We start from the raw sequence: 25,728 nt of genomic DNA, 5'->3' as shown, positions 1-25,728 counted from the left end.
CATTTATATAGTCTACATAAGCATATCTGTTAGTCTTTGGATATTAGAGCAAGACTTTTTGGAAAAATGAATCATAAATACTGATATTAAACTGTTAAAATAATTCCAACAATCAAAGAAATTACATGAAATAAAACAAAGAACAAATGAAATAAAATTACGAAACGAAAAAACATTAAATTATGAAACAGCCCATGTTTGGCTCTTCCTACAGGTTTATTGTCCCCCTTGACAAGTTATACAACATTCTGTTTGACAAACTCACGGCACCTGAACTCTGCCCACATAAACTTTATCACACTGCAGGTCAAAACTGAGGGGGAAAGAAATAATAAAACCAATGACAAAACATGAGTTTATGATGTTCATCTCACCTCTGTTCTATATGCAAATACACAACAATGACTGTCAAAAGGAAAAGAGACTTGAAACATTTTTACATAACCACATGATGGTACAGTATCTCTCCTGTACTCTGAATATTTTGGATTCATTTGCCTATCTGGTTAGTCTGGAATTATTTAACCAGCCGCATTGCAAGCAACCGTCTGTCTCTCTGCATTAGGGTTTCACATTAGAGCATTGCTCAGTTCTGTCTCTCTTTATCTGTGGCCACACACACACACATTAGAGAGTCCCACCCACATACACGCATGAGGAAAAGAAATGAAAACGAAACTGTTTGCTGAGTCCCTTTAACACCGAGCTCCTCACGCAAATGGCAGAGAAGGACCCACTTGTGTGCTCAATTTGCCTCCAGGACTTGCAGGAAAACAGCTGCCCTCAGTGTAAACACAACTCCTCATCAGATCCGGATGAATCCGTAGCTTCGGTTGCAGAGCGACTAGAGAGGACAGGACTTCAGACGGACACAGCTGAGAATGGCCAAGCTGAAGATGTGGAGTGCGACTCCTGCACTGGTATCAAGGAAAAAGCCGTCAAGACTTGTCTGGTGTGTTTGGCGTCTTACTGCGAAACTCACCTCAAGATGCACAACGACCTGAGTGCAGGGAAAGCACACTTACTGGTGGAGGTCACCGGACAACTCCAGGGAAAGATGTGCACCGAGCATCATAAGCTCCTGGAGGTTTACTGCCGCACTGACCGCCAGTGCATCTGCTGCCTTTGCATGCTGGACATGAACCACAAAGGACATGACATGGTCTCGGTCGCTACAGAACGAGCAGAGGAACAGGTATTGGGTTTGAGTCCGATGATGTACAAGTTTTAGCATGAATCATTTTGGATCAACTGGTTGGGTGAACTTGTTTGGGAATTAATTGGGTTCATAAACATGATTCTGATGATGGATTTTCGTTATGTATCTTTGTGATACCGCAGTAATTTTTAGTGATGCTTGAGTGTAAAGAAGGATCGAGGAAGTAAAACACTGGGGGGCATCTTAATCGGCCCCCCAATTCAACCATAGTGGACGATATCGAGTGCACTCACTCTATCCCACATTGCACCACAATAACGAGTGTACAACTGATGTACGTTCAATGGCTGTCCGAATTTACTCACTTGTTTTCATTCACTCCTTCAAGTGAACTGTATTATTGGACTAACATCGGGAATAGTGATTCAGGGTTTAAGAGGAGATTTCGGATTCAGCCAAGGAGTTGGCCATTTTAAGGACTGTCACAATCGCAAAATCAGTTCAAAACATTCGCTCCCTAAAAGTCCCACAATGCACCATGAAAACCAAGGAGCATCAATGCTCATTTTGTTGCCTTAATAGAAATTCTGAAGTGTGAAGGATATGACTCAATGACATGATATAGATGTATAAAAAAACCAAACTATTATTTAATTATATTTCAGCATAAACATAAACTGATAGGCAGGTAGTGAACATAATCCAACTATCATTTATAATTAATTTACAACTGAAGTGTTGCAGAGATGTGTAACAATCAAAGTATTTATCATTATCTACTGTAAATTGCATTACAAAAAAATTTGTCCCAAATGGTGTCCCAATGTGTAGTGAGCCAGGGTGCTTATCATTGTACACTACATACCAATTCACAACCTAGGAAGTTGATTGAGACACACCCATGGTCTTGAGTCTTGTTGTCCAATGATTCCCAGAGGCAGCTGGAAAAGTCCAAGCAGATGGTTACGAGTCGAGAGACTGAGCTGAAGGAAATCCAAAAGGCTGCAGGTACCCTCAGGGTAAGTTTGTGGCTCATTTAAAAGTGAAATAAGTTTCCAAACACTTTCTTTTATCTTAGATTAAAATACAATTAAGCCATTTGTTGACTTCCTAAAGTGAGTTGAAACAAACAATGGAAGATGGGTTAAAAAATAAACACAAATGCTTAAAATTCTTAAGTACATCTGACTACATGTCCACTAACAGAATCTGACTCAAGCCACAGAGGAAGAAGGTGACCGGATCTTTACCGAACTGCTTGGCTTTATACGGAGAAGCCACACGGAGATGATTGGCTGGTCCAAACTCAGATGACCACGGAGTTGGACCGAATTCAGGGACATTCGGAAGGTCTGGAACAGGAGATCTCAAAGCTGAGGAGGAAACGGTCTGAGCTGGAGCAGCTTTCACATACTGATGATCACATCCATTTCCTCCAGGTAACACAGGAGAGTCCAATTCTGCTCCAGGAGGCACTGTCCTGCAAAATTTAGCTCCAACGCCAATAAAACTCACTTGAATCAAGGTAAACAAGGTCTTCAGAATCTTTTAGGCAGGTATGTTGGGACAAGTTGGAGCTAAACTCTGCAGGACGTTGGCCCTCCAGGACCGGGATTGGACACCCCTTAGATACAGTAAAAACACTACCACAGTTAAAGGCAGACCAAGACAGGCATTAGTCTTGAAATAAAGCACGTATTATAAATTATCAACAAATGGTATCAAAGTCTTTCAGATAATGGGGACTGGGTTGCTCAGGACTCAAGCTCAGGGCTTGCTATCGGAGGGTTGCTTGTTTGATTCCTGTGACAAGCATTTACTGCAAGACACTTTGGATAAAAGTGGATATCAAAGGACTAATTGTTAATCCCTTACCAACACTCCTAATTATCTCCAAATCTTGTAGGAGGTCCAATCTCGCTGGCCGACTTCTCAGTGTACTGACTTTCCCAGCTTAACCACTAATCCACAGTTCTCTTTTGGAGAAGTGATCAAGTCCCTCTCCTCATTAACAGCACAAATAGAGGACATTTGGAGACTGGAAATGACCAAGATATTCTCAGCAGGTAAAAAGTAATGTTTTATGAACAAATTTGGTCCACATAAGTGGTTGCCAGTTTTAATTTAACATATGAGAGTAATACTAGATCTTTGTGGTCGAAATTTCCATCCATCCAAGAGCAACAAGTAGTCCCAGAAGTTGCATACCAGCGAGTCACTGATCTAAGAATTGGTGGATTTCAGCATCTTTAAATGCTGAAATCCACCAGTGGATGCATCTTATCAAAAGTAGTGCATAGCTACACTTTAAAAAGTAAAGGTTTCTATTTGGCGTCAATGGATCCAAGAAGAACTAGCACAAAAGTTTCTTCATGAACCCAAAATTGTCCTTCTATTGCATTACTATGGAAAACCCCCTTTTGGAACCTTTATTTTTTAAGAGTGTAGTTCTGCATGGAATCTGTACCCACTGAATCCTATGGAGACCCCAATGGGATGTGATAATAGAAAAAACATGAGATGGGAGGAAAAATTATATTTCAATGCATATGCATTCCCTCACACTTTTGCGTTCCCCCACAAAACTCTACACAAAGTTTCTCAGGGAAATGCAAATGTTTTTTGAGTGACCTCAAAAGTTTCTCAGGGGAACGCAAAAGCATTGAAATGTAATTTTTCCACTCATCTCATATCTTTTCCATGTCCCCTTAGTGCAGTGATGGCCAACACTAGCCCTTGCCGGCCACTGTTCTCTAGAGTTTAGCTCCAACCCTTATCAAACACACATGAAAAATCCAACCAAACTCTTCATGATTGCTTGAAAACTACAGGCAGGTGTGTTTGATTAGGGTTGGGGCTAAACTCTGGAGGGACAGTGGCACTTGAGGTGGCACTTGAGGGCCAGAGGGTCCTGTCTAAGGGGCTACATAGTACTTCACAGAATGCTTGTGATTTACAAAATCCTACACCTCGCAAAAAAGTCTGCATATTCCCAAATAACCGATTCATTCTCTTACACCTCACATCTCTCTAGTGACTGCAGAGAAGATCCTACTGCCGCTAGAACCCCAAACGAGGGAGGACTTTCTACAGTGTAAGTCGTTCTTTTTGCTTACATTTAAAAAGAACCAAAACTTCACAATGAAAGGCAAAGGTACAATAGGAAAATCCTTATCCCCTCCATATTGCTTAGGTCTGATTTTTTCCCCAAACAAGTTCAGCGCAAAATCCACCCTGCAGCCGATTTCTAAAGAATTCTTTGGTCAATTAGCCTGAACAGGTAGGTACAGATTCTCGCGATGAGTCTCCCAGCCACACCCACCGGTCAACAACAGCAGGAGTAACGGGAGACCCGTCCCAAAGGATACAAATCATTTTAATTCTTCCTTCACATTAAGTTCTGTTTTACATATTAAGACCACTTACCAGGCCCGGCGCCAGAGGGGGGACCAGGCCCCCCCATGGACATCCCTGTGTCCTACTCCGGTCCAAGAACGTGATTTTAGCTGAAGGGGACACCCTCCCCGGAACACGATTTCAACCAAGGAGGATCCCCCCTGGAACACGATTTCAACCGAGGGGTATCCCCCCGGAACGACGTGATTTCAACCAAGGAGGATCCCCCCCGGAACACAATTTCAACCGAGGGGTATCCGCCTGGAACGCAATTTCAACCGAGGGGGATCCCCCGGAACACGATTTCAACTGAGGGGGATCCCCCCCGGAACGTGATTTCATTTTGGTACCCCCCATATCCTGGCGCCGGGCCTTCCACTTACTATTTGTGTGAGATCCAAGTAAGTGTGCATACATTGGTCTTGGCTGAGCTTTGCTTGGGTTTTGCATTTTCACCTTGTTTCTCATCTCCCATCAGTTCTGGTTTCCTTGAGTCTGGACCCAAACACGGCCCATAGGAACCTTCGGTTAATGGAGCAGAACCGGGCTGTGGATTGCAGCATTGAGCCCCAGTCGTACCCAGAACATCAGGACAGATTTGAGTGGTGGGCCCAGGTGCTGAGCAAGGAAGGTCTGACAGGTCGCTGCTACTGGGAAGTAGTCTGGACCGGGCAGTATGGCGCTGACATCGCAGTGTCCTACAAAGACATCAGCAGAACTGGGCAAGACGATGACAGTGGGTTTGGGTACAACAGACGATCCTGGAGTTTGGACTGTTCCATATTCAGGTATGCACTAGTGCACAATAACGAGGAGGTGGAGATCAATGTACCCCTGTCCCACCGGATTGGGGTGTATCTGGACCACCGAGCAGGACTGCTGTCCTTCTACAGCGTCTCAGACACCATGATCCTCCTACACAGAGTCCAGACCAGGTTCACTCAACCCCTTTATCCAGGATTTGGGCTCTTTCAGGGCTCAAGTGCAAAATTTTGTGAACCAAAAGGCGGTGGATCACCTCAAGTAGTTGACAGACCCAAGAACAACAAAAGTATGAATCAAAGACCGAGAAAAACAGCGAGGAGAAACAAGTATCCCAGATGTGGAAAGCAAGATGCCAGCAGTCCTGAATAGAAAATTACATTAATTTAAGAGATTTTTCTGTCCCAAATTAAAAATAAATCAAGGGGTAAATAGCATTACCAACAGTGCTGCAAAAATGACGCTCAATACTAAAGCTTCTGTTCAGGTCTGATTTTTTTGATAGCTTGACACTTTAGAGAATCTGTTTTTAAGGTACTACACTTGCATTCAGCATTTACATTTGTTTTTCATTTTATTTACAGCATTTACATTTTTATTTTGTGCTTTAGCTTCACATACAAAACTGCTCTTGATGTGCATATTTATGATTTATTAAGATTTATGATGCCTTTTGATGTTAAATGAAGGTAAGAACTAACTTTTCATAGATGTATTGGACATGTTTCCATTAAAGGGATAATTCACCAAAGGATGAAAATTCTGTCATTATTTACTCACCAAAAATGACTTAAATTTGGTATTTTCCTTGTACAAAGCATCATATTAATGGAATATAGCACACAATTCATGATATTGACACTTTTTTGGTGATGCTTGACAACCCCTGCTCACCATTTGCCCAATAAAGACTTCAACACAGACAATTGTTATCTCAAGGTGAGTTTAATGGTCAGCTACTGAACGCAAAGAAACATCATGCAGCATCTAAAAACTCAGATGAAAACTTGGGAAATTAATTAAAGTGTGTAATATACCCAGGACTTATTACAGTTCACAAACCTTTTGAATCAACCAAAGCTTGAATTCTGAGAAAATGCTTCCCCTACTTTAACATGGTTGCCAGATCTTTAATCACAGATGAAGTCTCGTTCAATGAAGTTAGAGAATATTTGTAACTTTCCGGCAGCCATGCCGTGATTCCCGCATTAGGTTAAACCTATAGATTAACACAACTAATACAGCCTCTGGTTATTAACTTTTTGTTTTCCAAAACACCTGCTGATTTATTTGACAAACTACAACTCAACAAGCTTGTGAACGTTCCTATTTGTGTAGGGGAACCATATCATCTGGTGATTAAAACATCAAACCCAAGTAATGGTTCAGGATGGAGATTGAGATGAAGTTTCGAAATGTGCCTGGGTGAAATACTCAAACAAAATAACCCACACGATGTTGAAGTAACATCTTAAAGCACTCAAAGTTTCCAATTGAAGATCCTGTGAATTATTTACAAATATACATCATTACGTTCCTTCACAACACCTCTCAGAAATTGCATTGAATGGGATCGGTTTACAAAGCCCAATTTCACTTTATTTGAAGCGTTTTGATTGTAGTGAAGCCAAACTGCATCGAAGAGCATCTTGAAGCAATTTCCCGATTAAAGTGCACGTGGATGAGGGATGAGAGGGGGGCATGAGGAGAGGGATGGAAGGGGGTACAGAGAGATAAATACGGAGAAAAGAGCATCACTCTCCAGATCGACAGCAAGCCCTGAAGCCGCACTGCAGATTCTGACATCCACTGGCCGTGTCAGCATGAGGACCTGCAGAACCAGAGAGAATTCATGTTAAAAATATAGAAAAAAATTACTACATTTTGCATAAATGGACTCGCAGAGGAGATTTACTACTAAACTGAGAAAAATACATTGTAAATCTAGAACTATTCTAGAGCAGTGGTGTTCAACTGATGGGAAATGAACTGCAGGACTAAAAGTAAACAAAATGCAGCTAGTTTACTGTATGAGCTATTACACATTTTAAGTGAGATAAAAACAGCCTTCATAACAACCCACCCTTTACTTACCAAGATGCCGTCATACTTGTGTTTGGACTTCATATGTGGAATTGTGGGCATTACAGTCATTTACATTTAGCAGACGCTTTCATATCATATCATATATCATATAATACATTCATATAACACAAGGATTCCCAAACTTCTTTGTCAGTCAAACACCTTTGAACTAATGAATATTCATAATGTTCACAGTTCTCTGATGCAGGGATATCATACTTAACTAAAATTACAACTAAAACCATTTAAAAAAATGTTTTCCGAAATAAAATAAAAATATGAAATATTATACAACCCCATTTCCAAAAAAGTTGGGACATTTTGTAAAATGTCATAAAATCAAGAATCTGTTAATTCTCTTGAACCTTTATTTAACTGATCAAAGTACAGAGTACAATTAGTATCCTCAATTTCCAAATGATTAAAAAGTGTAATTAAAAGGAAGGTTTACTTTTTTGGAGTAATTTGGCCAGTGAAAACATTGGAAATTTTTTCTTTGTACTTTTGTCAGATAAAAAATAAAAGTTCAAGAGAATTATCAAAATCACAGATTCTTGATTTTATTGCATTTTACAAAATGTCCCAACTTTTCTGGAACTGGGGTTGTAAAATATTATATATATATATATATATATATATATATATATATATATATATATATATATATATATATATATATATATATATATATATATATATGTGTCTTTCAAATGATTAATCACGATTAATCGCATACAAAATAAAAGTTTGCCTAACATATGTGAGTGTACTGTGTGTAATTATGTAAATACAAACATTCATGTATATGTTTGATAAATATTTACAAGTATATGTATTTATATTTTTAAATATAAATAAAAACACATATTACACATAGTACTAACACATATATTATGCAAACTCAAACTTTTATTTTGTATGCGATTAATCATATGATTAATCGTTTGACAGACGTAATATATATATATATATATAAATTAATTAATTAGCTGCCAATGCAACATTTTTCATTTTCATTTAGTATGACGATGCAACACAACATATATAACGATGCAATAAAACATATTATATATATATATATATATAAAAATGAGATTAAAGAAAACAAACAATAACTAAAACGACAAAGCAAATGATTTGTTTTCTGAAATAACATAAACGTTAACTGAAAGATGATAAAATATACCTTAAAACTAGAGTTGCCAAAGCAACAATGTACTAAATATATAATAAAAATTAATAAATAATAAACTCAAATATATATATATATAAACAATACAGATGAAAAAAACAAACAAAATTACTAAAAAATAAATACAAAAGACTAATTCAAAATAATAATAAAAACTATAATAGTATCTCAATGATATTAAAATAAAACTGCTCTGATGTCAGATGCAGGTAAACAAAATATTGAATCTTTTTTAGGAAGTGTTATTATATTCTACATATTATTTATTTAGATTTGAAGTTTTTTATTATTTATATAATATCAAATAATAAAAATGTCAAATCGAAATCATTATTAATAACGTTTCATAAACTCAGGAACCCAGTTCGGAAAAGTCTGATATGACAGAACATAAAGATTTAATATTCAGAGATTCGTTGCGTGTTTGTGAGCGAGTTATTTATTTAATTAATTATTTGCCGATACTTGGCTATTATCATAATTTTGGACTACAATAAGTGTTGTTTTCATAACTATCAGCACAATCACCATGTATATCGTCTATATTCATGTGTGATTATGTGTTACCGTTAATGTTATCGCAGTAGTAAAAATGCTCGATGTTGAGGGCGGGGCAAGCGGACACCAGCTCCTGAAGCCCCGCCCCTGTGATGAGCAGACAGCCGGAGAGATTGAGATGCTCCAGTAGAGGGAGTCCTCCACGCTGAGACAGACACCTGCAACACACACACACTCAGAGCCCAATAGTCCAATAGGATTCGTTTTTACTGAGGTATCAAAATTGTGTTCTGTACCTCAGGCCGAGATCCGTGATCTGATAGCATCCGGACAGGCTGAGGAACCTGAGTGTGCGACAGGCTCCTGATTGGTCAGTCCTGTTGTGATGCTCGGGGCAAGATTCACCCTCAAACGAGCATTTAGTCCGAAAATCAACACTGCCCCCTGTGGCCTCGAGGTCACAGTGCGCTTCTCTCACAGTCCAGAGCGACACATCGGAGGTGCAGCAGGTGGAGTGACCGCAGAGGGCGTCACCCATTGAGCTGTACTGCCAGTGGGAGGAGCTAATACCAGTCCTGAAGCTCCGCCTCCGGCTCCTCCTACAGCAGCATGAGCCGCCGCCTCCCGGCGGCTCAAAGATGCTGCCACGCCCACTTTCCTGCGCAGACACGCCCCCTCGTCTGCTCCAGTCGGCCGCGTCCTCTATGTCGGCTAGTTTCGCCGGATCGAGAACCCACACGTGGGCGGGGCCACAGCCGGAGCCACGCCCACCAGGTCTCCGCTTGAATATGAGATCCTGGCAGCTGCGTCCTATTGGTGGAAGAGAGCGCTCGTCCTGTAGTTTGATGGGAGAGGGCGGGGCTTTCAGTAGCTTGGCTCTGCGATCCGGACTGGACGTCGTTAAGTCACCCAATCCCAGCGACAGGATCTTCAGCGTGCGGTCGGTGATTTTGTCGCAACCCGACAGATCCAGATGCTCCAGAGTACGACACACCCCGAACTCCGCCCAGCTGGAGAAACACAACTGATTAACTAATATTCAGGACTGCAAATGGGCTCCACAAAATCAACATTATAGTATATCAAATATGCCGATTTGGATAGTCAATGCCAAACATTTTGAAAACTAACCAACCTGTCAAAGGCGGAGTCAGAGATGTCAGTCTGCGTGAGGTCCAGGTGAGTCAGGTTCGGGCACAAACTGAGGATCTGTCGCACCTGGAAGGAGAAATTATTAATTTTATTTTATTTTACAGTTCGCATCTTACAAAACTATGTATAACTATATTTCATAGACAATTAATCACAATTATTAATGCACAATTAATCGTTATAAGCAAGGTTACCAGGTCTGTGCAACAAACGGGGTGGAAATCAACCCACGGCAACTACTTAAAAGTAGCCCAATTCTGTGGAAAAATCACGGACTTGGCAACACTGGTTATAAGATCGCGATCTGGATTCAAACACCCACGATTCGCGTCCATGTCTATTAAACCTTTGACAAGCATGATGACAGCGAACATTCAGATCTGCGTTCTGAGCCAGAGAGAGCTGCTGTCATGAATAATAATTCAGATTATATCAGAAATAGTTCGGATATAAACACCGATGTCTACGTTACCCATTGTTGCCAAGACTGCAGTTTTTCCGTGAAATTTGACTACTTTAACGATGTTGCCGCAGGTTGTATTTTATGTCTGTGGGTTGAAGTGACCTCAAATAACATGGTATTTAGCCCCTGGAATGCGAATTTTACCAGGGGAACCACAGCAAAAATGCGGATTTTACCCCGTGGAATGCAATTGGGCTAATTTTCATCTAGTAATGAAACAAATGAAGTATTTATGAGTGAGTCATTGAATCATTCACTCAAGAGATTTGCTCAAAAACACTGATTCATCTAGTAATGAAACAAATGAAGTATTTATGAGTGAGTCATTGAATCATTCACTCAAGAGATTTGCTCAAAAACACTGATTCATCTAGTAATGAAACAAATGAAGTATTTATGAGTGAGTCATTGAATCATTCACTCAAGAGATTTGTTCAAAAACACTGATTCATCTAGTAATGAAACAAATGAAGTATTTATGAGTGAGTCATTGAATCATTCACTCAAGAGATTTGCTCAAAAACACTGATTCATCTAGTAATGAAACAAATTAAGTATTTATGAGTGAGTCATTGAATCATTCACTCAAGAGATTTGTTCAAAAACACTGATTCATCTAGTAATGAAACAAATGAAGTATTTATGAGTGAGTCATTGAATCATTCACTCAAGAGATTTGTTCAAAAACACTGATTCATCCAGTAATGAAACAAATGAAGTATTTATGAGTGAGTCATTGAATCATTCACTCAAGAGATTTGTTCAAAAACACTGATTCATCCGGTAATGAAACAAATGAAGTATTTATGAGTGAGTCATTGAATCATTCATTCAAGAGATTTGTACAAAAATACTGATTCATCCAGTAAAGGGAACATCAAGTCATTGAATCAAAACGACTCTTTAACAATAATTCATTAATAAGACTGCAGAAATTAACATTTTGTCAGAACCTCTAGTAAATGACATGTTATTTTGTTTGTCTATTCAGAATTGTGGGAGAATCATGATCTCAATTAAAAAAAGAAAAGATTTTCAATTTATCCAGAATCATGCAGCTCTAAGACATTATATTATATTATATTATATTATATTATATTATATTATATTATATTATATTATATTTCCCAGATGAAACCTTTTAAAAACAATTAATAATTAATTTTAATAATTATATAATAATATTTATTATAATTATATTTAACAACATTAAAAGGCAGGAAAGACCAGTAAAATATGCTTAATAGTCAAAGTTATCTTTCAAAAATAATATAGTATAGTATAATATAATATAATATAATATAATATATCATTTTAAGAATGGTAATATATTACACTATAACATTTATATTATATTATTATAATATAAAATATAACAATAATTATATTATATAAGATTACATTAGTGTTCCCAGATGAAAACAACTATTAATTAAACTATTAAAAAATATTAATATATAATTAATAATTAGTAACATTACCAGTAAAATAGGCTTTATAGTCAAAATTTTCATACAAAAACATAATAATATTTCCTAGACATATAATATAAAAAACATAGTATAATATAATATATTAAATAATAATTATAATATTATAGTTCCCAGATAAAACCTTTTAAAAACGACTATTAATTAAATTTAATTATAATAAAATAGATATATAATGAATAAATCTTTATTATAATTACACTGAATAACTTTAAAAGCAGAACAGATCAGTAAAATGATTAAAAGTCAAAGTTATCTTACAAAAATATAATAACTACTTAAATAGAAATGTACTGTATTCTACTGTAATACTTACATTAAAATATTGTATATTTATATATAACATAATATAAAATAATTATATTAGATAAGATTACATTAAAGTTCCCAGATGAAAACTACTATTAATTAATTTTAATAAGAAGAAATGCAAGAAAGGCCAGTAAAATATGCTTCATAGTAAAAGTATTTCCCAGATCTATAATATAAAATATACTATAATATTATCACATTAGATCAGATTATATTTGTTTTAAAAAAGATTTAATCTAGGAACGTTTAATTTGATTTAATAATTATAAAAAATTACATTAAAAGTAAGATATTTCACAACACTGACACAATCTTGAGCTGCTCTGTACTCGGTTCACTCATGATGTCATTATTTCACGTACGCACCATCTTGCTGGAGACGGCGGCGCTGTAGGCCAAGCTGAGCGAGCGCACGGACGGGCCGACGGAGGGCAGGAGCTTCTGGATCATCCCGTTGAGCAGCGTCTTCTCCCTCTGAACCGCACTGATGGCTGGAGATCCTTCAGACGCCTCCTCTGAACACAGCAGGAACACACAGCTGAGCACGGCCCGCGGGATCATGGGAAGTGTAGTTGTGAGCGCAGCGGCGAGGCTCACCTGATTCGTCCACGTCCGCGTCCTCGTCCCTCTCCTGATAGGCTCGTCCCTCGTCCTGGAGACTCTTCACCCATTCCTCGTCCGGCTCTTGGTCCAACTCGGCCGGAGGACCGCAGTAATAATCACCTGGAAACACAGTTAACAACCAATGACATGTGACCTAATCGATGTGAGATACTGTATCCCACAATGCAATGCACTCGACCCGATCTTCTCCAATAAAACTGCATTAAAAATGTAAAATAATCCTGTTTATTTTTGATGTGACTGGACAACATGTGCTGAATTAAACATGGATTAATGTATTTTTTTAGTTACAATTTTATTTAATTAAAAAAAATTATATATATATATAAATGCAGGATATCAACATTTTTAATAAATGTTTTATGATAATAAAAAATTAAACAAATTATAAAATAAAAAACCTGAATTATACAATTTTAAAAACAATTTACAAATGTATAAATAAAGTTTTATAATTAATTATAATAGATATTTAAAAAAATAATTCACTAATGCAGTACATCACTGTTTTTAATTAAAATTTAAAAATGCAAAAAATAATTTAAAATTATAAAAATAATTCGCTAAAGCAGCATATTACTGTTTTTAACAGAATCAATTAAAGCTTCATAATTAGTTATAAAAAATATTTTAAAAACAATTCACTAATGCAGTGTACTACTGTTTGTAATTAAAGTTTTATAATATTAAAAAAATAATAATTTGAATAATGCAGTATATTAAAGTCTTTTAATATAAAATTAAATAAAAATGTAAAAAAATTCACTGTGTAGTATATAACTTTTTAAAGTTTTATAATTATCAAAAATATAAAAAAATAAATAAATTCACTAATGCCATACACTACTGTATGTAATAAAAATGTATAATGTAAAATGAAATAAACCAGTATACAAATAATTCACTAATGCAGTATATTACTGTTTTTGATTGAAGTTTTCTAATATAAAAATAAAAAATAAATATTCGCTATATAATTCTAAAACAATGATTAAAATCTTAATAAAAATATTATATAAAAAATATATAAATATAAAATATTTTATATATAAAATATATTTTATATTTATAAAATAAACATTTATTTTTCTATCATTGCTCGATCATTGGTGCACATTATTATTCTAAAGGATAAAAATATCTTCCATCATAAAGTAATAAACATGACTTGAATTATTCCCCACATCTCAGCTGGTCACAAGGTGGCGATAAAGGGACATGAACTCAAATCTGAGCCTATTTATTAATAATTCATTTGTTTATGATGTCACTGGTCCTCTGAGCTAGAGTAACTCTACTGTACTTTATTATCCTCGAAACACAACAGCAGCGTATATACATGTACAGCAACACACACCAGACTGATTTCTGAAGGATCATGTGACACTGAAGACTGGAGTAATGATGCTGAAAATTCAGCTTTGATCACAGGAATAAATTACACTTTACTATATATTCACATAGAAAACATCTCAACAATATTTCACATTTCTACAGTATTTTTGATCAAGTAAACACAGAAGAGACTCTTTCAGAAACATTAAAGGTGTCAGTAAATGTCTGTGTCACACTTCAGATCAGTAAGAAGAGACACACACCTCGAGCCCAGCGGACGGGGTACAGGTGTCTCCACAGCGAGCCGGTCCTGGTCACCTGACTCCAGACGCTGCACACCTGCCCGCAGCGGCACAGATCCTCCGGACCCAGGAAGCGGAACACCCGGAGGAGCACTTCCTGCGGCAGCGCCGAGATGGACACGCGCTCGCTGCCCCGCTCTGCTGGAAACAACACATCGCAGGACTGACACATGACATCTGACACAAACCTGAGGACGCTGCCAGAGTCACATGGTTTCCTGTCAGCTCAGGGGAACTTTAGGTTTGCGTCAGAATGAAGCGCTTCAATACGGAAGGAGGTTGAGAAATCTTCAGCTAGAGTGACACGGCCAGTGACTGGATGAGAGGTCAGAGGTGACGTGATAATAAATCAAAATCTAAATCAAGTCCCGTCCAACATTATCTTCACTCTGAAGTACGTCACTGATAGCAGACGAGAATTATTGGGGGGAAAAGGTGGGATTTTTCTGATAAAATGAACAAATTCTGTTATTCTTTGTTTTTCATAATATTTCATCAGAAAGTGAAGTTTCATCAGAAACTTTGATAAACCCTAAATTACTCCACAGATCTCAGCTGATCTGTGAACCAAAGTGACACAACATCAAAACTGACTGAATTCATTTATTATGATAATTTATGATATTTGATTCATCCGCAATCATTTCTCCACACATGACACGCAGGAAATAATCATTTGTTCCCTTGTTTTAACATGACCATGATTTACTAAACGAGGGAATTAATTCTTAATTAATGGCCACTATATATATATATATATATATATAATATATATATATTTATATATATATATATTTTTGTATTTAAAAAAAAAGTTAAATGTTACTATTGTGATTTCAATATAAAATAAAAAAATAAGTATTTAAAATATAACATCATAATACTAATAATATAATAATAAATGTATTTTACAGAACAACTGTAAAACTACAATACTAATAATTATGTTGTCTTAATTTCTGCATTTATTGAAGACTAAATATAATTCTAAAAAAAATTAAAAAATTAAAATGAGATAACTTCATAAAATAAATATTATATACAAAATAATATATATATATATATATATATATATATATATATATATATATATATATATATATATATATATATATATATACAAATAAATAAATAACAGAAAACTAATGAATAAAAATTATTATAAAATTATATTATTATATATCTTATATTAAAATAAATATGGTTTGCTTCACTGTGCAAAATTTGGCCAAATATTTTGTGATTATATATAAATATATAACTATAAAATAAGAGTCATACTTATAGTATAATAATAATGATTAATATTCAAAATGGGAAATATTACTTTCATGATATTTCAACGTAAAATAAAAATGATGTATTTAAGAAAAATAACAATAATAATTATAATAATAATAATAATGTATTTTACAGCACAACTGTAAAACTACAATACTAATATTTATGGTAGTGTAATATTCTTCATTTTTGCATTTATTGAAACTTTACATATAATTTGACTAAAAACAAATAAAAATTTGATTTGAAATTTGAAAATTAGACAACTAAATAAAATACATACATTATATATATATATGATAGAAAACCAACAAATACATATAAATTATTGTGTATAAATTAAATAAATAAATATAAATTAATGTAAATTATTGTTAAAAAATGTCTGTGCTTGTTTGTAGGGCTGAACAATTCGGCCAAATATTTTGTGTTTATATATAAATATAACTATAAAATAATACTGATAGTATAATCATAATTAAGTATTATTATTATTATTATCATTACAAAAATAAACAAAATTTTGAATAAAACGGGAAATATTACTTTGTAATCTTGTGATATTTCAATATAAAATAAAAAAATAACGCATTTAAGAAAAACAACATAGTAATACTAATTATAATAATAAATGTAGTTTACGGTACAGCCGCTGTAAGGCCGTTAGCGCCCTCTGGAGGCATTTGTAATAATGAGTAATGTTCATAAGTTTATTATATTATGTACTGTATATCACATTATATATTTTAACAGTGTTATTCAATATGACTATTTGCTTTTGACACTTTATTTGGTCAATTTTTATTCCCACATTACTGGATTATTACTCAATCACATGGTTCAGCGTCTGCAGGCTCTCACCTTCTCCGGTCTTCTCGTGGTCGGAGTATTTGAAGGCCTTGTGCAGCTCCTCGGCGTGACTCCAGAGGTTCAGGCCCTTCAGCACGTCTGCGGCGGAGCTCCAGGACGGGTTACTGCAGTGCTGCTGCATCACCTGACGCTTGATGGCCTTCAGCTCCTCGTACGTGAAGTACTCCATCAGCATGGGCTGATAGACCTGAGCACAGCCACGACACATCAGACACCAGACGCGCTCATCTAGGGTTAAATCTGGCGATGCTGTGATATCAGTGTGATGATGAACGTGACTCTCACCTCCTCTTCCTCCTTCATATGAGGAAGGAAGTCCTGAGTGAACGCCTCCAACCTCTCCTTCAGCTGCCGCGCGTAATTCAGCTGCTCGTACTCGCTCTGAAACACAACCACATGACCTTACAAGAGTTACTGGGAAGGGAGGAGCTGCAACAATGGAGAATATGAGGAATATAATCAACATTCAACACATTTCACCTGAAACCAAGACGTTTGTGCTGTTTCACGATTACAGGATTAAAAGACAACACGGCATAAATGAGTCTACGCTGGGACTGACAGATGATTCAGACGCTTAACTGAGTAAAAATGTTCTTCTGGAACATAAAAAATGCTTAAAAGACCATTTAATGTTGATTTGTATCTGTTTTCCCTCATTTATTGTGTGTATTTTATACTGTTTGTTTCTGGTGTGCAGTATATAATCAATATCTCCTGCACATTCACATACATATTCATAAATTAACACGCATATGCAGGAATAAATATTACACATATAGATTTACATGCTATTTAACTGTGTTTTTAATATTTGTTATGATGATACTGATTTTTATAAGTATGATGCAGCGTTATTATTGTTAACCATAACTGAAACCATAAAAAAATATTCATTATTTTTAAAATGTACAATTTATTTTACTTTTTTCATTTTTATTTTATGTACTAAAATAAATAAAAATTAATATACATAGAGCGATTTAAAAAATAAAATAAAATGTCAAAAACATGAGTAAAATTAACTAAAATTCAAAAAAATTTTAATTAAAATTTAATTTAATTAAAATGAAACTAGAAATGAAGATATATAAAACTCAAAATATTAGTCAAAAATTATAATAGTATCTCAGTGATACTAAAATAGGTTTGATGTGTTCATATACATTTCTGTGTTATTAGGTTTATATTAATATAAATAAAAATAAATAAAAACAAAAATAAATATAAAAATTAAAAACTAAAATAAATATAAAAATAAACAACAAAAATATAAAAATAAATATAAAAAATATATAAATATAAAAACAAAAATAAATACAAAAATAACTATAAAAACAAGAAAAATAAAAATTACTATAAAAAATATATAAATATAAAATAAATAATTTAAATAAATATATACTAGTGAAAATTACATGTTCGGGTAGAGGCTTTACTTTAAGAAGTCTGGCACTGTAATATGAATTATATTCTCTTGCTTTTTATTGTATAAGTTTTATATAATGCAAAAATAAACTAACTTAATACAATATTCAAGGTCCGAGTATGATCTGCGTCTCTCCGTACAGTTCATGATCTAAAAACCGCAGATGATTGTTTTGATAAGCTGCCGTCAGCATGAGAATTGACTTCATAACTGAAGTTATTATAAAGACTCTGTTTACAGACACTCAAGATCTTCATTCTTTCCATTTTCCGCACAGGAACTCGGAGCAGGATTTCCCAATGCCCTGTAAATAATCAAGTGGAAAATTCCCAAAATTTGGCAAGTTTGGACTGACACGTCAAAATGGACTTTGTCTATTGAAGATAAAAATCTTTCAGATGATTTTGCATCGAAGTTTTGTTTAAATACATAAACAGTGTATTTTTCTTATCTATGGAACACAATGGCATAAACCAGGTCTGTGTCACGTCACGCTCGGGTCTGACCACGAGTGTCTGTGACATCATCAGTAATTAGCAGTGGTCAGCATCAGATGAGTGTGAACGTGCCAAACATCAGCTCAGCTGAAAGGGGTTGTGTGTAAGAATCTGCAGTTCACCTGACGGCCACAGGTGGCGCTAATAACAAGAGTTTCTGAATTCTATAAGAAGGGTGTCATTTCTGCTGCAGGAATCAAACACACACACACACCTTCACGCTGCGCAGCCCCTTCTCAAACAGCGACAGCATCTCGGACAGCTTGTTGTCGGCGTGCACGTGGTAGACCATGTGACTGCGCTCCTGCAGCAGCTCGATGATACACTCGTTCTCGATCTGCTCGTGCATCTTGAACTCCTTGAAGGTGGCGAGGAGCGACTGCAGAAACGAGCGGAAGTCCCTGTTGTTGGAGAAGTTGGTCTTGGACAGCTGTGGGCGGAAACACATGAGAAACACATGAACCAACTGATATACCGATATACCAATATACCGATACTGATGGACCAATACTAATATACTGATGAACCAATACTGATGGACCGATACTGATGAACCGATATACTGATGGACCGATATACTGATGGACCGATATACTGATGGACCGATACTGATGAACCGATATACTGATGAACCGATATACTGATGAACCGATATACTGATGAACCGATATACTGATGGACCGATATACTGATGGACCGATATACTGATGGACCGATACTGATGAACCGATATACTGATGGACCGATATACTGATGGACTGATACTGATGGACTGATACTGATGGACCGATACAGATGGACCGATATACAGATGGACCGATATACTGATGGACTGATACTGATGGACCGATATACTGATGGACTGATACTGATGGACCGATATACTGATGGACTGATACTGATGGACCGATACTGATGGACCGATACAGATGGACCGATATACTGATATACTGATGAACCGATACTAATATACTGATGAACCGATACCGATGGACCGATACTGATGAACCGATATACTGATGAACCGATATACTGATGAACCGATATACAGATGGACCGATACTGATGGACAGATACTGATGGACAGATATACTGATGGACCGATACTGATGGACCGATATACTGATGAACCGATACTAATATACTGATGAACCGATACTGATGAACCGATACTGATGGACAGATACTGATGGACAGATACTGATGGACAGATATACTGATGGACCGATACTGATGGACCGATATACTGATGAACCGATACTAATATACTGATGAACCGATACCGATGGACAGATACTGATGGACAGATATACTGATGGACCGATATACTGATGGACCGATATACTGATGGACCGATATACAGATGGACCGATACTGATGAACCGATACTGATGGACAGATATACTGATGGACCGATATACTGATGGACCGATATACTGATGGACCGATACTGATGGACAGATATACTGATGAACTGATGAACGATATACTGATGGACCGATACTGATGGACAGATATACTGATGAACCGATATACTGATGAACCGATATACTGATGGACCGATACTGATGGACAGATATACTGATGAACCGATATACTGATGGACCGATACTGATGGACAGATATACTGATGAACCGATATACTGATGGACCGATACTGATGGACAGATATACTGATGAACCGATATACTGATGGACCGATATACTGATGAACCGATACTGATGAACCGATACTGATGGACAGATATACTGATGGACCGATATACTGATGAACCGATATACTGATGGACGATATACTGATGAACCGATATACTGATGGACCGATATACTGATGGACCGATATACTGATGGACCGATATACTGATGAACCGATATACTGATGGACCGATATACTGATGGACCGATATACTGATGGACCGATATACTGATGGACCGATATACTGATGAACCGATATACTGATGAACCGATACTGATGGACAGATACTGATGGACAGATATACTGATGGACAGATATACTGATGGACCGATACTGATGAACCGATATACTGATGGACCGATATACTGATGGACCGATATACTGATGGACCGATATACTGATGGACCGATACTGATGAACCGATACTGATGGACCGATATACTGATGGACCGATATACTGATGGACCGATACTGATGGACCGATACTGATGGACAGATATACTGATGGACAGATATACTGATGGACCGATATACTGATGAACCGATATATTGATGGACCGATATATTGATGGACCGATACTGATGGACAGATATACTGATGGACCGATATACTGATGGACCGATATACTGATGAACCGATATATTGATGGACCGATATATTGATGGACCGATATACTGATGGACCGATATACTGATGGACCGATATACTGATGGACCGATACTGATGGACCGATACTGATGGACCGATATACTGATGAACCGATATATTGATGGACCGATATACTGATGAACCGATATACTGATGAACCGATATACTGATGGACCGATATACTGATGGACTGATACTGATGGACCGATATACTGATGGACCGATATACTGATGGACTGATACTGATGAACCGATATACTGATGGACCGATATACTGATGAACCGATATACTGATGGACCGATATACTGATGAACCGATATACTGATGAACCGATATACTGATGGACCGATATACTGATGAACCGATATACTGATGGACTGATACTGATGGACCGATGGACCGATATACTGATGGACCGATATACTGATGAACCAATATACTGATGAACCGATATACTGATGGACTGATACTGATGGACCGATGGACCGATATACTGATGGACCGATATACTGATGGACAGATATACTGATGAACCGATATACTGATGAACCGATATACTGATGGACCGATACTGATGAATGTATTTTTAATGTTATCGTTATCAGCCCGATAAGAACATTTGGCCGATATATTAAAGCCAATAAATAACGAATTTTTCCTTCAGATGTGCACACTGTACACAGCAATGATTTTGAATTGCTAGAAATATGATTGAAATCAACTTCAAAAAGGAAAATACAGTAAAGCTCAACATGTGCAGCACAAGTCTGTCATATCGGCTACATAATATTAAAATGAGAACATTATAATCGTGTGTTTGGGACATGACTTTTAATGGAGAGACTTTTGTTTTTGTAATCAGGCTCTCAAAAATTGGATTTAGATTTATTGGCCAATATATCGGTTATCGGCTTTCAAATATAAAGAATTATCGGTTATCGTATCTGTCAAAATTTTCATATCGGTGCATCCCTATTATATATAAAAATTATTTCTACAGAGCCTATAAAAGGACATGGTGGTGGAAAAAATATATTTCAATGTTTCTGATTTCTGAAAACACCCAAAAGTTTTGTGAGCGAATGTAAAGTTTCTCAAGGGAACGGAAAACATTTGCGAGGCAACATTTCTCATTTATGATTACTTTGTTGAAGTACTAAACTAAAACTTAATAAAAACTATGTAGACATATTTAAAAATAATAATAATAATGACAAAAAAAAAAACTAACGTACAGGGATAAAAATAAATATATAATAAAAAATTAAGATCTAACTAACGAAATAAATTGATTAAAGTATATAAAAAAAGATTTTGAAAAAAAAGTTTTTGAAAAATGAAATTTGATTAAAAAAAATTATAAAAAATAAATAATACATATCAGTACAGTATTATAGTGAATTGGGAAAAAAAATAATAATGTACCATTAGAAACTAAATATTTTTACACATACTTATAATAACATACTAGCTGCCTTTTAAATTTTAGGATGGCGAAGCCTTGCACGAAGATGATCATATTTGTGGGTCTGAAAAGATTGAAACCCCCTCTAGATGATGTTGTTTGCGTGCTTAACGTAATAAACATCATACAATAGTGAAAGAGGTTATAATTAGTCAAGACATCACGATAACAACTTTTGATCAGGCATTACGGCCTGGGTCCTAAAGGAGACCTCGATTTCTCACGACACTGGCATCAGCGTCGGCCATTAAAAACTAATAGAACTGGTGTTATGTAACGCTGGATGTGTGTCATATGTTAAATGAGTTCAGATGAGTGTGTAGACGCACTAAACACAACAAACCTACTGACACAGCACAAACACACACATTTGTGTCTTACATAAGCAGTGTGTGTGACCTCCCATCCCTGTATAAAGCTACACACCCACTAAAAACCATTAAAATCATCATAATCTCCTTGCAAAGCTTGTTTAGAATAAATTACAGTAATCAGACTGAATCAGACTAAAGCTATTTGTCATAAAACTATCTCACACTGTACCATAAAACTCCACCACATTCAGTTTCAGGGGTTTAACGGGTTTAAAGTCAATCAGAAAAGCGTAAAGTTCATTTAAAGTTTGTTTTCAATCGATCTGATTATAGATCAGACACACTGAATGTGGTGTAATTCACATCTGTGTGGATGTTTAATGCACAGATTATAAGGTTTAGAAGTTAATGTCATGATAGCAAATCAATATACAACAAAAAAGAGAATAACTGTATTCAACATACGTCACAACATTATCAGACACTGCATATTTTTACATATCATGTGGTGTGTGAGTGCTTATATTATTATTATTCCACACAAATAAAGTGTTTTACATATCTTAGATCTGACTGTGATCAGATATTCACATTAAATGCATGTTAATATTACATAATAAAGTCTGATTTCGTACAGATCTGAGATCAGACATTGACATTAAACTCTCATAATCTTTGTCTGTCAGCTCACACGGTCAGAATTGGTTAAAATCTTTATAATATTTGAAGATAAAGATAGCGTCTCTGAGCTGATCTGAGATCAGAGCATTATCAGACGCTCATAATAAACTCTGTTCTGTCTGTTAGCTGTCTGGCTAACACTAGCTCTCCTCAAACACATCGTCAGACCCCTTAAACCAGCTTTAATGTGTAAAATGACACTTAAAACAGATCAGACACGAACCTTCTCGCTGTAGAGCCCCACCAGCTGCTTCATGCGCCAGTGCGGCCCGGTAAAAACATCCACCTCGTCGGGAAACGGAGCCATCGCGCCTCCATCAGATCCCACAGCGACTGAACACGGGTGCCAGATCCTCCGTGTAAAAACCCTCCTCTTCAGAACAGACAAAATTACAAAAAACAAAATAATAATGATAAAATAAATAAAATAAAATAAGAAACAAATAAAAAAAATCTACATAAATAAAATAAAATAAAGAGGGAAAAACTCGTCAAAACTCTCAGTAAACAAAAAAAACATTATAAACATTAACAAAATAAAACAGAAAATAACATTAAAAAAACAAACAAAAAAACTAATAAAAATATAATATATATAACTAATAAAAAAAGGATTCGTAATGCAATAAGTCATTGTGGCATATATGTGCATACATTTATTACTAAAGTGTTACAATACAAAATATAATTAGTAGTAGTATTTAAAATGTATTCACATGTGTTAACAACTCTAAATTGTATAATCAACAAATGGCGACCTCGTTAAATGAAATGTTTCTGCACAAAACTATGAACAAAGACAAATTTCAGCAACTGCCACCGAAATACTGACGCACCCTCATACTGATGGGATTTAATGCTATTTCGTGAATTCAGAGGATTTCAAGCGATGATTTTTAATGGCCGACCAATCTTTTCAGACCCCCAAATATGATCATCTTTGTGCGAGACGGTCTGCTATCCTATATAGCTATCTATATAGTATTATAATGGGAAAAATTTATATTATGAGTATGTGTAAAAATATTTAGTTTCAAATGGTACATTTTTTTTTCCCAATTCACTATAGTACTGTATTGTTATATATTATTTATTTAAATCATTTTTTAAACCAAATTTCTGTTTATTTTAATACATCTTTTTTTATATACTTTAATCAATTTATTTTGTTAGTTAGATCTTAATTTTTTATTATGTATTTATTTTTATCCCTGGACATTAGTTTGAAAACCTTTGCTCTAGAAAGGACGATAACCAATAAAATGCCAATATTTTATTAACTGTTTAATATATTGATGCCATTTGAGTCGTACATAAAATCATATTCTCCAATTCACAAAATATCATCAGATTTATAGGCCTGACCAGTGTTATTATAGGGTTGTTGTTATTACTATTATAGTTTTTGACAATATTTTGAATTAGCGTTTAATTCTACATTTTCTGTTTTGATTTAATTTTATTTTTTTTTTGTAATTTTTATTTTTATTTTAAATATGTCTACTTAGTTTTTATTAAGTTTTAGTTAAGTACATCAACAAGCTAATCATAAATGAGAAATGTTGCAACTAGCTGAAACTAGTGTTTATTTAAATTTTGCGTTCTCTCGCAAATGTTTATCGCTCCCTTGAGAAACTTTGCATTTGCTCACAAAACTTTTGGGAGTTTTCAGAACTCAAAAACATTGAAATATATTTCTTCCACCACCATGTCCTTTTAGAGGCTCCATAGAAATCATTTTTATATATATTATGGATGCACCAATATTACAATTTTGACAGATACGATAACGATAATTCTGTATATTTGAAAGCCGATAACCGATATATTGGCCGATAAATCTAAATCCAAATTTTTATATAATTTTTGAGAGCCTGATTACAAAAACAAAAGTCTCTCCATTAAATCCATGTCCCAAACACATGGATTATAATGTTCTAATTATAATTTTGTGTTGCTTATAAAATGCATTGCACATGTTGAGGCTAACCAATTGTTTCACTTTTTAAGGAATATTCAGTTTTTGATTAATGAATCAATAGTTTGTACACTCTGGCATGTTGTTATTTTTTCT

General features: G+C 35.4%; 2 protein-coding genes across 5 annotated transcripts; one reads left to right on the top strand and one right to left on the bottom strand.

The window, feature by feature from the left end:
- The first annotated feature begins 207 nt into the window (after nucleotides 1–207).
- On the top strand, nucleotides 208–6,068 carry ftr92 (finTRIM family, member 92). Of its 3 annotated transcripts, XR_007182878.1 has the most exons (6): nucleotides 208–1,195; nucleotides 2,095–2,178; nucleotides 2,366–2,598; nucleotides 3,066–3,225; nucleotides 4,194–4,439; nucleotides 5,034–5,154. XR_007182878.1 is itself a non-coding variant. In XM_048177539.1 (5 exons), the coding sequence occupies exons 2-5, from the start codon at nucleotides 2,470–2,472 to the stop codon at nucleotides 5,687–5,689; spliced, it is 1,005 nt and encodes a 334-aa protein (XP_048033496.1). In that variant the 5' UTR covers nucleotides 2,095–2,178; nucleotides 2,366–2,469; the 3' UTR covers nucleotides 5,690–6,068. The 3 variants fall into 3 exon arrangements, 1 of the variants encoding a protein (XP_048033496.1); XR_007182877.1 differs by having other exon boundaries at nucleotides 4,194–5,111; XM_048177539.1 differs by lacking the exon at nucleotides 208–1,195 and having other exon boundaries at nucleotides 4,194–4,253; nucleotides 5,034–6,068.
- A 175-nt stretch (nucleotides 6,069–6,243) lies between these two features.
- fbxl5 (F-box and leucine-rich repeat protein 5) lies at nucleotides 6,244–24,029 on the bottom strand. Of its 2 annotated transcripts, none has more exons than XM_048177537.1 (11): nucleotides 23,878–24,029; nucleotides 19,062–19,277; nucleotides 17,207–17,302; nucleotides 16,913–17,108; nucleotides 14,732–14,911; nucleotides 13,107–13,232; nucleotides 12,876–13,024; nucleotides 10,228–10,310; nucleotides 9,389–10,102; nucleotides 9,162–9,310; nucleotides 6,244–7,148 (listed from the first exon to the last, which is right to left on the bottom strand). In XM_048177537.1, the coding sequence occupies exons 1-11, from the start codon at nucleotides 23,959–23,961 to the stop codon at nucleotides 7,072–7,074; spliced, it is 2,070 nt and encodes a 689-aa protein (XP_048033494.1). In that variant the 5' UTR covers nucleotides 23,962–24,029; the 3' UTR covers nucleotides 6,244–7,071. The 2 variants fall into 2 exon arrangements, with proteins under 2 accessions (XP_048033494.1, XP_048033495.1); XM_048177538.1 differs by having other exon boundaries at nucleotides 14,732–14,908.
- Nucleotides 24,030–25,728: the final 1,699 nt, after the last annotated feature.

This window comes from Megalobrama amblycephala, linkage group LG24, assembly GCF_018812025.1.
Source record: "Megalobrama amblycephala isolate DHTTF-2021 linkage group LG24, ASM1881202v1, whole genome shotgun sequence".
Classification (NCBI taxonomy): Eukaryota; Metazoa; Chordata; class Actinopteri; order Cypriniformes; family Xenocyprididae; genus Megalobrama; species Megalobrama amblycephala.
Note: the sequence above shows the minus strand (reverse complement) of the source record. Positions and strands in the feature narration are given on the sequence as shown.

Excerpts from the sequence above, each read along its gene's own strand:
- ftr92 (XM_048177539.1), top strand. The coding sequence starts at position 2,470 with ATGACCACGGAGTTGGACCGAATTCAGGGACATTCGGAAGGTCTGGAA. Across the intron at positions 2,599-3,065 it reads ATCACATCCATTTCCTCCAG|GAGGTCCAATCTCGCTGGCC; the intron begins GTAACACAGGAG and ends CAAATCTTGTAG. Across the intron at positions 4,254-5,033 it reads GAGGGAGGACTTTCTACAGT|TTCTGGTTTCCTTGAGTCTG; the intron begins GTAAGTCGTTCT and ends ATCTCCCATCAG.
- fbxl5 (XM_048177537.1), bottom strand. The coding sequence starts at position 23,961 with ATGGCTCCGTTTCCCGACGAGGTGGATGTTTTTACCGGGCCGCACTGG. Across the intron at positions 14,912-16,912 it reads CCACGAGAAGACCGGAGAAG|CAGAGCGGGGCAGCGAGCGC; the intron begins GTGAGAGCCTGC and ends TGTTGTTTCCAG. Across the intron at positions 9,311-9,388 it reads ATCACGGATCTCGGCCTGAG|GTGTCTGTCTCAGCGTGGAG; the intron begins GTACAGAACACA and ends TGTGTGTTGCAG.